Below are 14070 nucleotides of genomic sequence, written 5' to 3' on the forward strand. Positions count from 1 at the left end.
CCGAGCCAGGTTTAATACCCTGATGGCTGTGGGGAAGTAGCTATTCCTGAACCTGGTCGTTGCAGTCTACTCTTGTCTCTTGGGAGCCACTGACACGCCATTATTTGCCGAGCTACATTCCCCGGGATTAGATCTACAAAAGTTTGTTAGACTGCACTTAAGAAGACTGGACAGTTCTAATGGCCACATTAGAGCCATGCAGCGTGGAAACAGGCCCTTCCACCCAATTTACCCACACCGACCAACATGACCCATCTGCACTAGTCCCACCTGCCTGCGTTTGACCCATAACCCTCTAAACCTATACTATCCATGTACCTGTCTAAATGTTTCTTAAACTTTGTAATAGTACATGCCTCAACTACCTCCATACCCTCTGTGTAAAAAAGTGCCCCCTCAGGTTCCCAGTAAATCTTTCTCCCCTCATCTTAAACAGGAATGATGTGCAGAAGAGATTCTCCAAGCTGATCACTGGAATGAAAAGTTGTCATGATATGGAGATTGGATCGGCTGAAATTATCACTAAAATATAGTTGGATGACAGAAGACCTCACGAGGGTTTATAAACTTATGAGGACCACATATTAAGATGAGAGGTGGGGAAAATGAAAGGAGATCTGATGGGTAAATGCCTGACACGATGCCAGAGGAGATGGTAGATGGCAGGTACAATCTGAAGGGTCCCGACCCAAAACGTCACCTATCCTCGTTTTCCAGGGATGCTGCCTGACGTACTCCAGCACTTTGTATCTTTGTCTGTAAACAAGCGTCTACAGTTCTTTGTTTCTACAACTGCAAAGTTTCAAAGATATTTGGACAGGTACATGGATAGAAAAAGTATAGAGGGATGCAGGCCTAACACAGACAAATGGGAGGAACATAGATATCAGGATGACGTGGATTGAAAGGACCCATTTCAGTGCTTTACGATTCTATGGTTAGATCCAGTATTACCCTTTCTCTTGGGTAGAAACAAAATGCTGGAGTAAGTCAGCGGGACAGGCAGCATCTCTGGAGAGAAAGAATGGGTGACCTTTCAGGTCGAGACCATTCTTCAGACTGATGTCAGGGGAAGGGGCGGGACAAAGATAAAATGTAGTCGGAGACAGTAAGACTGGTGGGAGAACTGGAAAGGGGGAGGGGATGGAGAGAGAGGGAAAGCAAGGGCTATTTGAAGTAAGAGAAGTCAATGTTCAAACCGATGGGGTATAAGTTATCCTTTCTCTTGGAAGACATCTAAAGGCTCATAACAATCTCTAGCACACACAGAAAAAATCTATCCCTCTACACCTTTCATCCCAATCAGCAGTGGACGTTGAAATCCCTTACCACAATAATTCTACTACTCTTACATCTCTTTGATTTGTCTACATATCTGCTCAATCCTCTGATAACGGATAGGAGGCCTGTAGTATCCCAGCAGGAACGTCACCCCTGCCGTTCCCCCCACCAACTCTTTGATGACGCGAGGCTCACCGGCCAATAATATGCTGGATTCGTAAACAAAGGAACAACATTGGCTACTCTCCAGTTCTCTAGCACCTCACCTGTGGCTAGAGAAGATACAAATATCTTCGCCAAGGCCTCTCCAATCTCTTCTCCTGCTTCTGTCAATAACCTCGGGTAGATTTTGCCAGGCCCTGGGGATTTATCCACCTTAATACTCTTCAAGAGCCCCCGCACCACCATGATCTCAAACTAGCATATTAATATTCTCCATTCTTTATTCACTGTCCTCCATGTCCGTCTCCTTTAGTTTAGTATACAGCACGGAAACAGGCCCTTCGACCCACCAAATCTGCACCAACCAGTGAGCTCCGCACATTAGCACTACCCTACACACACTAGGGACAATTTTGCATTGATAACCAAGCCAATTAACCTACAAACCTGTACGTCTTTGGAGTGTGGGAGGAAACTGAAGATCTTGGAGAAAACCCACGCAGGTCACATGGAGAACATACAAACTCCGTACAAACAAGCACCCGTAGGCAGGATTGAACCCGGGTGCTTTAAGGCAGTAGCTCTACCGCGACTGATGAACACTGATGCAAAGTATTAATTTGGAACCTTGCCTGCAACCTCTTATTCAAGCGTAAATTCCCTCCTTTACCCTCAAGTGGCCCCACCTTCTCCCCTTTAGCTTTATTTGTTATGTACATATAAAAAGCCCAGGGATTTTCTTTAATCCCACTTCCTAATAACATTTTACGACCCCTTTCGGCCCTTCTAAATGCCCACCCGAGTGCTTTATATTCCTCGGTCTGATCTAATCTTTCTAAACCTTATGTGCATTTTTGTTTTCTTTTTGATCAAATCCACAATATCTTTGGTCATCCCTTTTGTTGCTATTCTTATCCTTATTGGAGCATACCTTTAACCAACTCCACGTCAGAAGTGGGCATACCCAATAACAACTGCTCCCAATTTACTCTTCTTAAATTACTGCCTAAATCTGCCTTACCCTAATTTAGTATCTCTCCCAAAGCTCCAGACTTATTCTCACAGGAATCCTTCTTGGAAACACTGAATACATTTTGCTTGGTCTGCCCCGTTTGCACTGACTGAGACCCAGTAAATAATGGGAAAGTTAAAGTCGCCCACTAAGACAACCAAGATAAGCCCATAGCACCATACCAGACATTCATTGTGTTATACAGCGTGGAAACTACTCATCCATGCCTACCTGAGCTAGAACACATGCCTGTGTTTGGCCCATATTCCCCATAACCTTTCCTATCATTGTATCCGTCTAAATGTCTTTTAATTGCTGTAATTGTACCTTCCCTGGCATTTCGTTCCACAAACCCAAAACCTTGTGTGAAGAATTTGCACCGCAGGTCCCCTTAAAGCAGAAACCTATGCACTATAGTTTTAGATTTCCCTACCCTGGGTAAAAGATGTGAATGCCCTGTATGATTTAATACACGTCGATATGGTCACATCCTTCCTATAATCTGGCTACCAGAACGGCACACAATACTCCACGTGCGGTCTCAGTAATGCCTTGCACTCAATACCCTGTTCAATGAAGACAAGCGGGCCATAGATCGTTTTCACCACCCTGTCTACTCGTGTTGCCTTCTCACATATTATCCTTCATTACTGCAGGAATTGGCTTCTTAATCAATAGTGACATTTTTCTCACTTTTACATTTTCCCTGCCCCTGAAGCTTCAATGCCCTGGATATTATGGTGCCACACCTGCCCTTATTTCAGCTCTGTGCTAAACAACACAAGTTTATGTTATAGGAGCAGAATTAGGCCATTTGGCGCATTGTCTACTCCGCCATTTAATCGTGGCTGATCTATCTTTCCCCCTCAACTCCATTCTCCTGCCCTTTTCCCCCAAAACCCCTAACTCCCTTAATAATGACGAATCTGTCAATTTCTGCATAAAAAATATCCATTGACGGCCTCCACAGCTGTCTGTGGCAATGAATTTTCACACATTCACTGCACTCCGACTGAAGAAAGTCCTCCTCATCTCCTTTCTGAAGGAACGCCCTTTGATTCTGATGCTATGACCCTTGGACCTAGACTCCCATTCTCTACATCCACTATCCAGGCCTTTCACCATTTGGTAAATTTCAATGAGGTTCACCCTCATCCTTCAAAGCTCCAGTGAGTAGAGGCCCAGTACCGTCAAACGCTCATCATATGTTAACCCACATCCCTGTGATCATTCTCGTAAACCTCCTCTGGACCCTTTCTGACGCCAGCACATCCTTCCTCAGATATGGGGCCCACACTGGCAATCTATCGCTTTACTTCTCAGACTCGTTGCATTAAAATATGTGCTATTTAACTTCACATTTAAGTCGAGTTGATTTCCATATGCACAACTTTGGTGAGGTACGGATATAATGAAAATCCTGCTTGCAGCTGCATCACAGGCACACAGACTCATAACACACAGGAGTAATTCAACAAGATGTTTTAACAACCATGTCTGTGATTGAGTCTTAGCTTTTTCAGTGGCCATGCAAGAGGCTGGCTGTGTCCGACCAACATCACCATTACAATAAATATCCTAGCAGCAGAGTGCCTGCCTGCCTGCAGTGATAATACAATAAGTAATGTGGATCAGGTAAATACCGCAGCATAAGATGCGTTCTAGTTATTCGATTGTTGGGATGAATTTAAGCTACTCACTGTGGAACTTCCTCTGCAACTCCTGTTGAACTTGCTGCGAGCCTCCGTCAGGGCGCAGGAACCCCAACAGCCGCTGTGGTACGTTGGATGCACTGAAACTGGAAAAGCAGTCACTCATCACACCTGAGTCACAATGGACAGCTGCCCCTGCTGTGTTCAATCTACTGTCAGTACAGAGCTCTTGGTGGTGACAGGTGGAGTACCGGGCAAAGACGCTTCCAAACAATCAAGAGAAGTTGAGCAGATTAGAGTTCTTTCAGTATCAGAATGTTCTGAGAGGAACGAGGCAGAGACCAGAGCACATGTGAGGGGCGAGAGAGAGAGAGATAGAGAGGGGTGAGAGAGGGAGAGGGGTGAGAGAGAGGAAGTACAATGAGAGAAATGGAGAAAGACCGGAAAACCGGAAGCATCAAAGCCGTCACTAGGAAACCAAATGGGAAAACATTTGTTGGCTGCTGAGTGAGGCAACACACAATTCCGTCAGTGTGGAGTTGGAGGCACAGGGGAGCTTCAGGTGGAGCAGCTTCCAGCTCTAGTGACCCAGGCTGGATATTGATCTTCAGGGCACCCAGTGCTGCTTGCATGCTCTCCGTCCAAGTGGGCTGGCTTGACCTAGGAATTTATTTTCCTCACTAATCTCAAAGATGTACTGGTTGATGAGTTAACTGCAGATGGCTGGTGGGAGGTTCAAGCAATGGTCGGGAGGAATGGGGGGAGGTTCAAGCAATGGTCGGGAGGAATGGGGGGAGGTTCAAGCAATAGTCGGGAGGAAAGTGGGGAGGTGCTGATGGTTTCAAAGATAAAATACTTTGCAAAAAAGAAGTGGGGGATGGGATTGACGTGCTTGGTGCAGACAAAATGGACTCAATGATGCAAAGAAATATGAATACAATAAATAACTACGAGTACAACAGTTGTGGATGAACTTACAGCACCTGCCTCACCGCACCAGAGACCCGGTTCGATCCTGACTACGAGTGCCGTCTGTGTGGAGTTTGTACATGCATGACAATAAATTGAATTGTATTGTATTGTATTGTATTGTACATGCTCCCCGTGACCTGCGTGGGTTTTCTCCGAGATCTTCGGTTTCCTCCAAGTTTGTAGGCCAATTGTCTTGGTATAAATGTAAAATTGTCCGTAGTGTGTGTAGGATAATGCTAATTTGCAGGGATCGCTGGCTGATGCCGACGCGGTGGGCCGAAGGGCCTGTTTCCGCACTGTATCCCTAAACTAAATTAAACTTAACTAAACCAATACTTTTAAGAGAAGATACAAAGCATTGAAGGATGTAAAGAGGGTTATACGAGGATTCCTTAAACTGTTGGGACCAGGTGAATGGCTTCTCTCCCATGTTGCACATTCCGTCTAATTCAAGATAAGCAGCCTCAGCTTCACCTTGATCTTACCTTGCGTTTCCCAGAGTTCCCGACCCAAACTGAGAGTTCCTGTCCAGGAATTCCCGCAATCCATTGAGTTCCAGCAGAACATTGGCCAGAATCTTGGCAGTAACGCTGCTCTCCAACTACAGAAGAAAACCCAGTCAGCAAGGTGAAAAACTCACAGAAAAATTATTGCACGCAGCGGGAAGAGTTGCGGCCTAACAGCACCAGGGACCCAGGTTCCATCCCGACTAAGGGTGCTGTCTGTATGGAGTTTGTACGTTCTTCACATGACCACGTGGGTTTTCACTGGGATCTCTGGTTTCCTCCCACACTCCAAAGGCATACGGTTTTGTAGGTTAATTAGCTTGGTAAAAATACAAGTTTTCCCCAGTGTGTGTAGGATAGTGTTAGTGTGCGGGGAACACTGGTCGGCACGGACCCGGTGGGCTGTAGGGCTTGTTTCCGCACTGTATCTCTAACCTAAACTAAATATGTCTGAAATTAGCCACTCTGGGAGGGTCTCAGTGTCCCCGTCCGTAGATCGGACAGATGGTCAGTCTTGGCCCAGGCGTGAGGAGTCTTGAACTCCCAGTTGGTTGAAAACAGGAGAGGAGAGATTTAATAGGAACCCGAGGGCCAACATTTCCTCAGAGGGGTGTGTATATGGACGAGCTCTTGGAGGAAGAATTGATGCAGATACAATAGCGATATTTAAAGGACATTTGGACAGATTCAAAGATAAGAAAGTTTGAGAGGGAAATGAGCTATATGCAGGAAAAAGGGATTTGCATCAATAGTCATCTTGGTCACCATGGACATCGACCAAATAGCCTGCTTACATGCTGTACATATGACCCACTATATAGTCGTGTAACATGGAAACAGGTCCTTTGGTCTAACTAGATGTACTGGAGGACAGAGGATCTAAGGGGGTAGAGGAACTGAAATAAATTTTCATTAGGCGAGAAATAGTATTGGGTAGGCTAATGGGACTGAAGGATGATAAATCCCCTGGACCTGAAGGTCTGCATCCCAGGGTCCTCAGGGAGGTGGCTCTAGAAATAGTGGACGCATTGGTGATCATTTTCCAATGTTCAATAGATTCAGGATCAGTTCCTGTGGATTGGAGGATAGCTAATGTTATCCCACTTTTCAAGAAAAATGGATGAAGGGATGCCAGTGGATGTAGTGTATCTAGACTTTCAGAAAGCCTTTGATAAGGTCCCGCACGTTAGACTGGTGACTAAAATTAGAGCACATGGTATTGCGGGTAGGGTGTTGACATGGATAGAAAATTGGTTGGCAGACCAGAAGCCAAGAGTAGGAGTGAACGGGTTCTTTTCAGAATGGCAGGCAGTGGCGAGTGGAGTGCCGCAAGGCTCGGTGTTGGGGCTGCAACTGTTTACCATATATATTAATGATTTGGAAGTGGGAATTAGGAGCAACACTAGCAAGTTTGCATATGACACAAAGTTGGGTGGCAGTGTTAAACTGTGAAGAGGATTTTAGGAGGTTGCAGGGTGACCTGGACAGGTTGAGTGAGTAGGCAGTTGCATGGCAGATGCAGTATAATATAGATACATGTGAGATTATCCACTTTGGCGGCAAAAACAAGGGGGCAGATTATTATCTCAATGGGGTTAGGTTAGGTAAGGGGAGGGGAGGTGCAGCATAGAAGCAAAATGGGTGCTGTCAATTATCAAGGAGTGTAGCTTCCCGACAGTCAGCAGGTGAAAGAGGAACAGATATGCAGGGAGATATCAGAAACGCAACAACATAGGGTTATTGAACTCAAGGATTTCAATTTCACAAATCTTCATTGGGATTGCCGCAGCTGTAAAGGCTCAGAAGGGTAGGAATTTTTCAGGTGCCTAAGAGAGGTTTTTGAAGCTGTATGTAGATAGATCAATGGGAGAAGGAGTATTATGGAACTTGGGGAATATAGAGTGAGCGGCAGTGGGATGTGATTTTGAAGATAGTGCCCATAACTCCATGTATTTTGGAGTGTCTACTGAAATGGATGGGGATGACCCAGGAATAAAGACCCGAAATTGGAGCAAGGCCAATTTCAGTAAAAGGCTGTAGCAGCATTTAGATCAGTTACAGATATGGGCGGAGAAATGGCAGATGAAGTTTAACCCGAGCCAGCATAATGTTTCACACTTTGGGAGGTCAAACACAAGCTATACAGTTCATGATAGAGGAGGCTTAACCATTGATTTACAGAGGGATCCTGGGGTCCACATCCATAGCTCATTGAAAGTGATAACACAAGTAGACACAGTGGTTAAGTGGGCGCACGGCATCCTTGTTTTCATGCATTGCGTACAGGAAGTTATGCTGCGGTTTTGTAAACTTTGGTTAGGCTGCATTTGGAATATTGTGTGCAGTTCTGGTTGCCCCATTACAGGACTAGTTACTTCCCTACTGTTATGAGATGACTGAATGTACCTCTCATATTAATGTTAATATCCTTTATTACTATGTGTTGATCATAAAGATCAACAAGGTGGGAACTGTGGAAGAAAAATTAATATCCTTCCTTACTTAATTTTGATTGGAATTGAACAGGGTAACGAAAGGGTGTTTTGGATGTGACAATTGACATCTCTCGTTGACCAGGTGCAGAAGAGGTTCATGGGAATCGGCAAAGTAAGTTTACTTCTTGTCTGGGAATGTGTTGAAGGATGGTAAATGTAAACATGAAATCGTAGGGGAGATAACAAAGCTTGTTTTCTTTCTGTGAGGAGTTACAGTAGACCCCCTACCGCTCGTGGCATAGAAATGTTACTGTAAATGGGGGGGGGAGGGGGGGGGTCTTATGATTGTCTCGGAGAGGGGATGGTGGCCGCCTAAAAGGGGAGATAGAATAATGTCAAGATGCCCTTGTATTGTGATGGACTTGTATTAACCATCTGTTGTTGAATAAGGTTGACATAAACAAAAAGTATGTTACGACCAATGAAATAATTAATACCCATGTAGTAGATAGTATTTTTTAGTATGGCAAAATATCAGTATCTAACATAAAACAAGTTGTTTCCAGCACAGTATAACTGTCGGCTAATTCTGCTGTGAAGTCAGAGAATTGGTGAGCAGTTTACTTCCGCCATCTCTCCATGAGATCTTGCAATACAATCACAAAGCAAATCTGCCAAGTCTCCGATTTTCATTTTCCAATAATTTCCCTCTAAACGAATTTCTTCCCAAATAAGCGTATAGTGCCCGATCTCCCAATCTATCTTGTTGTGGCCCTTGCACTTTAATTTTTATCTGCACTGTCTCTGTAGCTGTTACAATATATTCTGCACTGTTTACTTTCCTCATTGCATGAGCTGGTGTGCTTGTACATTGTTTGATTGTACTCCTGCATAGAATGATTTGACAAGATGTTTCATTGTTTCTCAGTATAAGTGCATTAATACACCAATTCCGTTTAGAACGTGTACTCACCAGTACTGCCTGCTGCCTGTAATACTGCATTGTCTGTTCCATCAAAATACTGCTGTCCCAAATATTCCTGAAATATCAACGGCATGCTTGCTGTAACACTAAAACATTGTAACACTATAATCTGCATTATGACATTTTTCTCTTTGCGCTGTTGTTCTTAAGAATGGGAGAATGTACTCAAAAATGGTGGATTGACTGGATAACACACAAAACTTTCCACTGTATCTCAGAACACATGACAATAACAAGAGGATTTCAGTGTAGGAGTAAAGAAGTTCTTCTGCAGTTGTATAGGGCTCTGGTGAGACAACATCTGGAGTATTGTGTACAGTTTTGGTCTCCTAATTTGAGGAAGGACATCCTTGTGATTGAGGGACTGCAGCGTAGGTTCACGAGATTGATCCCTGGGATGGTGGGACTGTCATATGAGGAAAGATTGAAAAGACTAGGCATGTATTCACTGGAGTTTAGAAGGATGATTGGGAATCTTATAGAAACATATAAAATTATAAAAGGACTAGATGCAGGAAAAATGTTCTCAATGTTGGGCGAGTCCAGAACCAGGGGTCACAGTCTTCGAATAAAGGGGAAGCCATTTAAGCCATTTGTGAATTTGTGGAATTCCCTGTCACAGAGGGCAGTGGAGGCCAAGTCACTGGATGGATTTAAGAGAGAGTTAGATAGAGCTCTAGAGGCTAGTGGAATCAAGGGATATGGGAAGAAGGCAGGCACGGGTTATTGATTGGGGACGATCAGCGATAATCACAATGAATGGCGGTGCTGGCTCGAAGAGCTGAATGGCCTCCTCCTGCACCTATTTTCTATGTTTCGATGTTAATAATAAACCAATGATCCCAGCTCCGGAATCCACCCATTATGATTTGTGTACAAACTTTTAACATGAGATATCACTGAGATTTTAGCCTTGTATTTTGGTCTGAACTCAGTCAAAGCTCAGTAACAGTAGTCACTTCCAAGTGAAAAGGTCACAGGTTTAAGTCTCACTCCAGAACTCTGAGGCAAGGTTCCAAATAAAAGAACAGCAAGAGCATCCCATTCTGCCGTCTACGCCCAGCATCATAGTTACAGAACACAACATTTTGTACCACCATGTTCTTCCCAATCTTCATGTATCCATCTAGACTAATTTTGGTCCAAAGTTTTCCATGTCTTGCCAATTCAAGTGCTTGAACTTAAATGTACCAAACTCCATTATTCATTCAGGCATTGCGGTTCAGATTGCAGATGCGGCACGGTGGTGCAGCGGTAGAGTTGCTGCCTTACAGCGCCAGAGACACAGGTTCCATCCTGACTACGGTGCTGTCTGAACGGAGTTTGTACCTTCTCCCTGTGACCACGTGGGTTTTCCCCAGGTGTTCCGGTTCCCTCCCACACTCCAAAGATGTACAGGTTTGCAAGTTAATTTGGTTTTGGTAAATTGTCCCTCGTCTGTAGGATAGTGCTCATGTATGGGGTGATCATTGATTGGCACGGTTGGCTAAAGGGCTTGATTCCACGTTGTATTTCTAAACTAAACTAAACTTCCTCGGGATGACAAAACTGCTCCTCAGATCCTCTCCAAACCTCTTCTCTCTTCATGTGAATCTACGACTTCCAGTTTTAGACACCTCTGTTGAGGGGAAGTTTTCTTCTATCTATCTCTTCTATGTCCTCATTTCATTTGCCTCCATCAGGGTCCTCCATCAAGGTCCCCCCTCCCCAACAGACTATTCAGTATTTTTCCCTAGTTGAAATGCTCTATGCTGGGCAATATCTTGGTGAATGCACAGAAGAGGCGTTGATGCCAGTGGAGATCAGCCAGATCATATTAAGTGGTGGTGTTTAAGAAAGAACTGCAGATGCTGGCAAAATCAAAGGTAGACAAAAATACTGGAGAAACTCAGTGGGTGAGGCAGCATCTTTGGAGCGAAGGAAATAGGTAACGTTTCGGGTCGAGACCCTTCTTCAGACTGATGTGGAGGTGGGGGGGGGGGGGGGGGGGAGGAGAGAGGGGGGGGGGGAAAGGAGGGAGAACGCAAGGACTACCTGAAATTGGCGAAGTCAATGTTCATACCGCGGGGGTGTAAACTGCCCAAGCAAAATATGAGTTGCTGCTCCTCCAATTTGCGGTGGGACTCACTCTGGCCATGGAGGAGGCCCAGGACAGAAAGGTTAGATTCGGAATGGGAGGGGGAGTTGAAGTGTTGAGCCGTTGGGAAATCAGATTGGTTAGTGCGAACCGAGCGGAGGTGTTGGGCGAAGCGATCGCCAAGCTTCATATTAATCCCAACACATTAAGGTTTCAAGGCCTGAGGTCCTGCTCCCACCTTCTTGTATTCTTGACAATTTCCTGTCAGCTCTCCAATATCTACTGTATCCACTGTTCCATCTTAACCAACCTGATCTCCCGGTGGCCCAGCACTTCAACTCCCCCTCCCATTCCCAATCTGACCTGGGCCTCCTCCATTGTTAGAGTGAGACCTGCCGCAAATTGGAGGAACAGAACCTCATATTTCACTTACGTCGTTTACACCACAGCGGTATGAACATTGACTTCTCTAACTTCAGACAGGCCTTCCTTTTCCTCTCCTTCCCCTTCCAAGTTCTCCCACTATCCAGAGCTGTCAAGTTTTGTCAGAACATTTCAGTATTCTAGTACCTGAAAATCAGTATTTTGCTGAGGAAATCAGTATATTTACAGTGCCATTTTGCTGAAAAAATTTGTTTTTTATGTGCGGTCATACCCATGTAAGAGTACATGAATGTATAACTTTGCTACCAATTGACATGTCTTCTACGCATCTTAGTTGACAGTGCATTCATTGCCATCTCTTTGTATACTTCTGTTTGAACGGCTGCTTCCTGCTTTTAGCACCAGATGATGATGTAGAAGCCTCCCTCTCCCTCTTTCCCACTCTCCCTCCCTCCATCCCTCTCGCCCTCCCTCCCACTCCCCCTTTCTCTCTCTTCCTCCCTCCCCTTTTCCCTCCCACCCACCCTCCCTCTCTCCTCCTTCCTTTTTTCCTCCCTCCCTCTCTTATTCCCTTCCTCCCTCTCTCTCCTTCTCCCTCTCTCCTCTACATCTCTCCACCCCATCGTCTCTCCCCCTTGAGCCCATCCACCGTTCTGTAAAATCAGGACCAATCCCAATGTAACTGCAATCCCACTGGTAACCTTTCACCACGAGGCTTATCCAGAATTCTACCACTGCCTGAAAAATAATCAAAGGCTCAACTACCACCGAGAAAGAGAATTCCAAAGATTCATTGTTATACAAGAATTTTCCTGAACAGTCTGTGACCCATAACGCTGTGGCCATAGTGCTATGTGTAAAGCCCATAGAGCTATGTGTAAAGCCCATAGAGCTATGTGTAAAGCCCATAGAGCTATGTGTAAAGCCCATAGCGCTATGTTTAAAGCCCATAGCGCTCCAGCTGGTAGCGCTATCTTTAGAACCCATAGCACTGTAGCCGACAGCTCTTCGTTTAAATTCCCACACGTTAAACTGACAGCGCTCTGTTTTAACCTGGAGCGAGACAGGCAGCCTGGAGAGAAGGAATGGGTGACGTTTCTGGTCGAGACCTTTCTTCAGACTGAACTGAACTCCGTATTTAACAACACAAAATCGTACATCCGTATTCTAATCGCATTTCCGTACAAAATACGGAAAATCCGTACTATTTGGCAGCTCTGCTAGTCTTACTGTCTCCGCCTACATTCTATATTTGTCCCGTCCCCTCCCCTGACATCAGTCTGAAGAAGGGTCTCGACACGAAACATCACCCATTCCTTCTCTCCAGAGATGCTGCCTGACCCGCTGAGTTACTCCAGCATTTTGTGTCTACCTCCAATGCATGTGTGTCTTTCCTGTTGCGTGGCTACCGGGATTGCACACTGTACTACTGAAGCTGAACTAAAATGTATAAACTTGTATCAAAACCCTTGACTAGTAAGACAAATAGCATTTGGCCTCCTTCACCCACTAGACTGCCATGTTCAGAGATCTTTGGACTTTATTATGTGCATCCTATCCTTATTCGTTCTTAAACCACCTCACTTTTCCAAATTAAATTGTATCTGCCAACGATCATTTTATAAACTAACCAATATCATGCAGTAGCCTCTGACACCTCCTATCAACAATATTACCATTTTCATATAATCTGCAAACATTAATCATACCTTCCACATTCACATCCAAATTGATTACATATAATAACAAAGGGTTATGCCACTGTTCCATCTGGTAACCTATTAACAAGCTGATTTTGGTTCCAATTTGCCAACTTGCCCTCTATCCCAGGGGCTCCAACCTCTCAGACGTGGAACCTTGAAAACGTCATTACACTGCATCAACTGCACTGCCCTCCATTCTGGAACTGATCTTCATCCCACTGTGTACTTAGACAGTTTTCCTCACTGTCCAGAAATCCAGTTGAGTCGTTACTTTACACCATTCCCTTCATTCAGATGATTAGATGAGCAAAAAGAGTCCATAAAATGTCTATGGTGAGTCGGATTAAAGAAAAACACAAGGCTTTTAAATGTACATTAAAAACAAGAGGGTAGGACCACTTGAGGATAAAGGAACGAGTGCACTATTATTGGTTATTTATTCGTCTGTATTTAAAAAAAATAGATATATATATATATATATACTGAATTGTTTTGTTTATTATGGGTTTTTACAGAATACTAAGTTACATTTCTGTTGTGCTGCTGCAAGTAAGAATTTCATTGTTTTAGGATATATGACAATAAAACACTCTCGACTCTTGAAATTGAGCTTGGAGCGAGAGGATGTAGGCGAGGTACTAAACAAGTACTTTGCCTCTGTGTTCACAAATGTGAAGGACAGCGAGATCAGCTTGGAGAATATTATTATGTCTGTGATCAATGATGGTGGTGTTGGGTCTCTTGAAGCTGGATAAATCCCCATGACCTGATGGGACCTACCCCAGGTTATCAAGAGAAACAAGAGTGGAGATTGGAAGATGAGAGTCATAATCATACAGTGTGGAAACAGGCCGTTCGGCCCAAGTTGCCCACACGACCAACATGCCCCATCTACACTAGT

The 14070-nt window shown here is 44.5% G+C and overlaps 1 protein-coding gene across 1 annotated transcript in view; it reads right to left on the bottom strand.

Moving 5' to 3' along the window:
* nup155 (nucleoporin 155) overlaps positions 1-14070 on the bottom strand; it is a 129159-nt gene that overhangs the window by 48392 nt on the left and 66697 nt on the right. The window contains exons 19-21 of the mRNA XM_033018766.1: positions 8994-9060; positions 5565-5680; positions 4156-4253 (exon numbers count right to left, since the gene is read on the bottom strand). Of these exons, the coding sequence (XP_032874657.1) occupies positions 4156-4253; positions 5565-5680; positions 8994-9060 (281 nt within the window). The remainder of the gene's footprint in view (positions 1-4155; positions 4254-5564; positions 5681-8993; positions 9061-14070) is intronic.

This window comes from Amblyraja radiata, chromosome 3 (assembly GCF_010909765.2).
Source record: "Amblyraja radiata isolate CabotCenter1 chromosome 3, sAmbRad1.1.pri, whole genome shotgun sequence".
Taxonomy (NCBI): Eukaryota; Metazoa; Chordata; class Chondrichthyes; order Rajiformes; family Rajidae; genus Amblyraja; species Amblyraja radiata.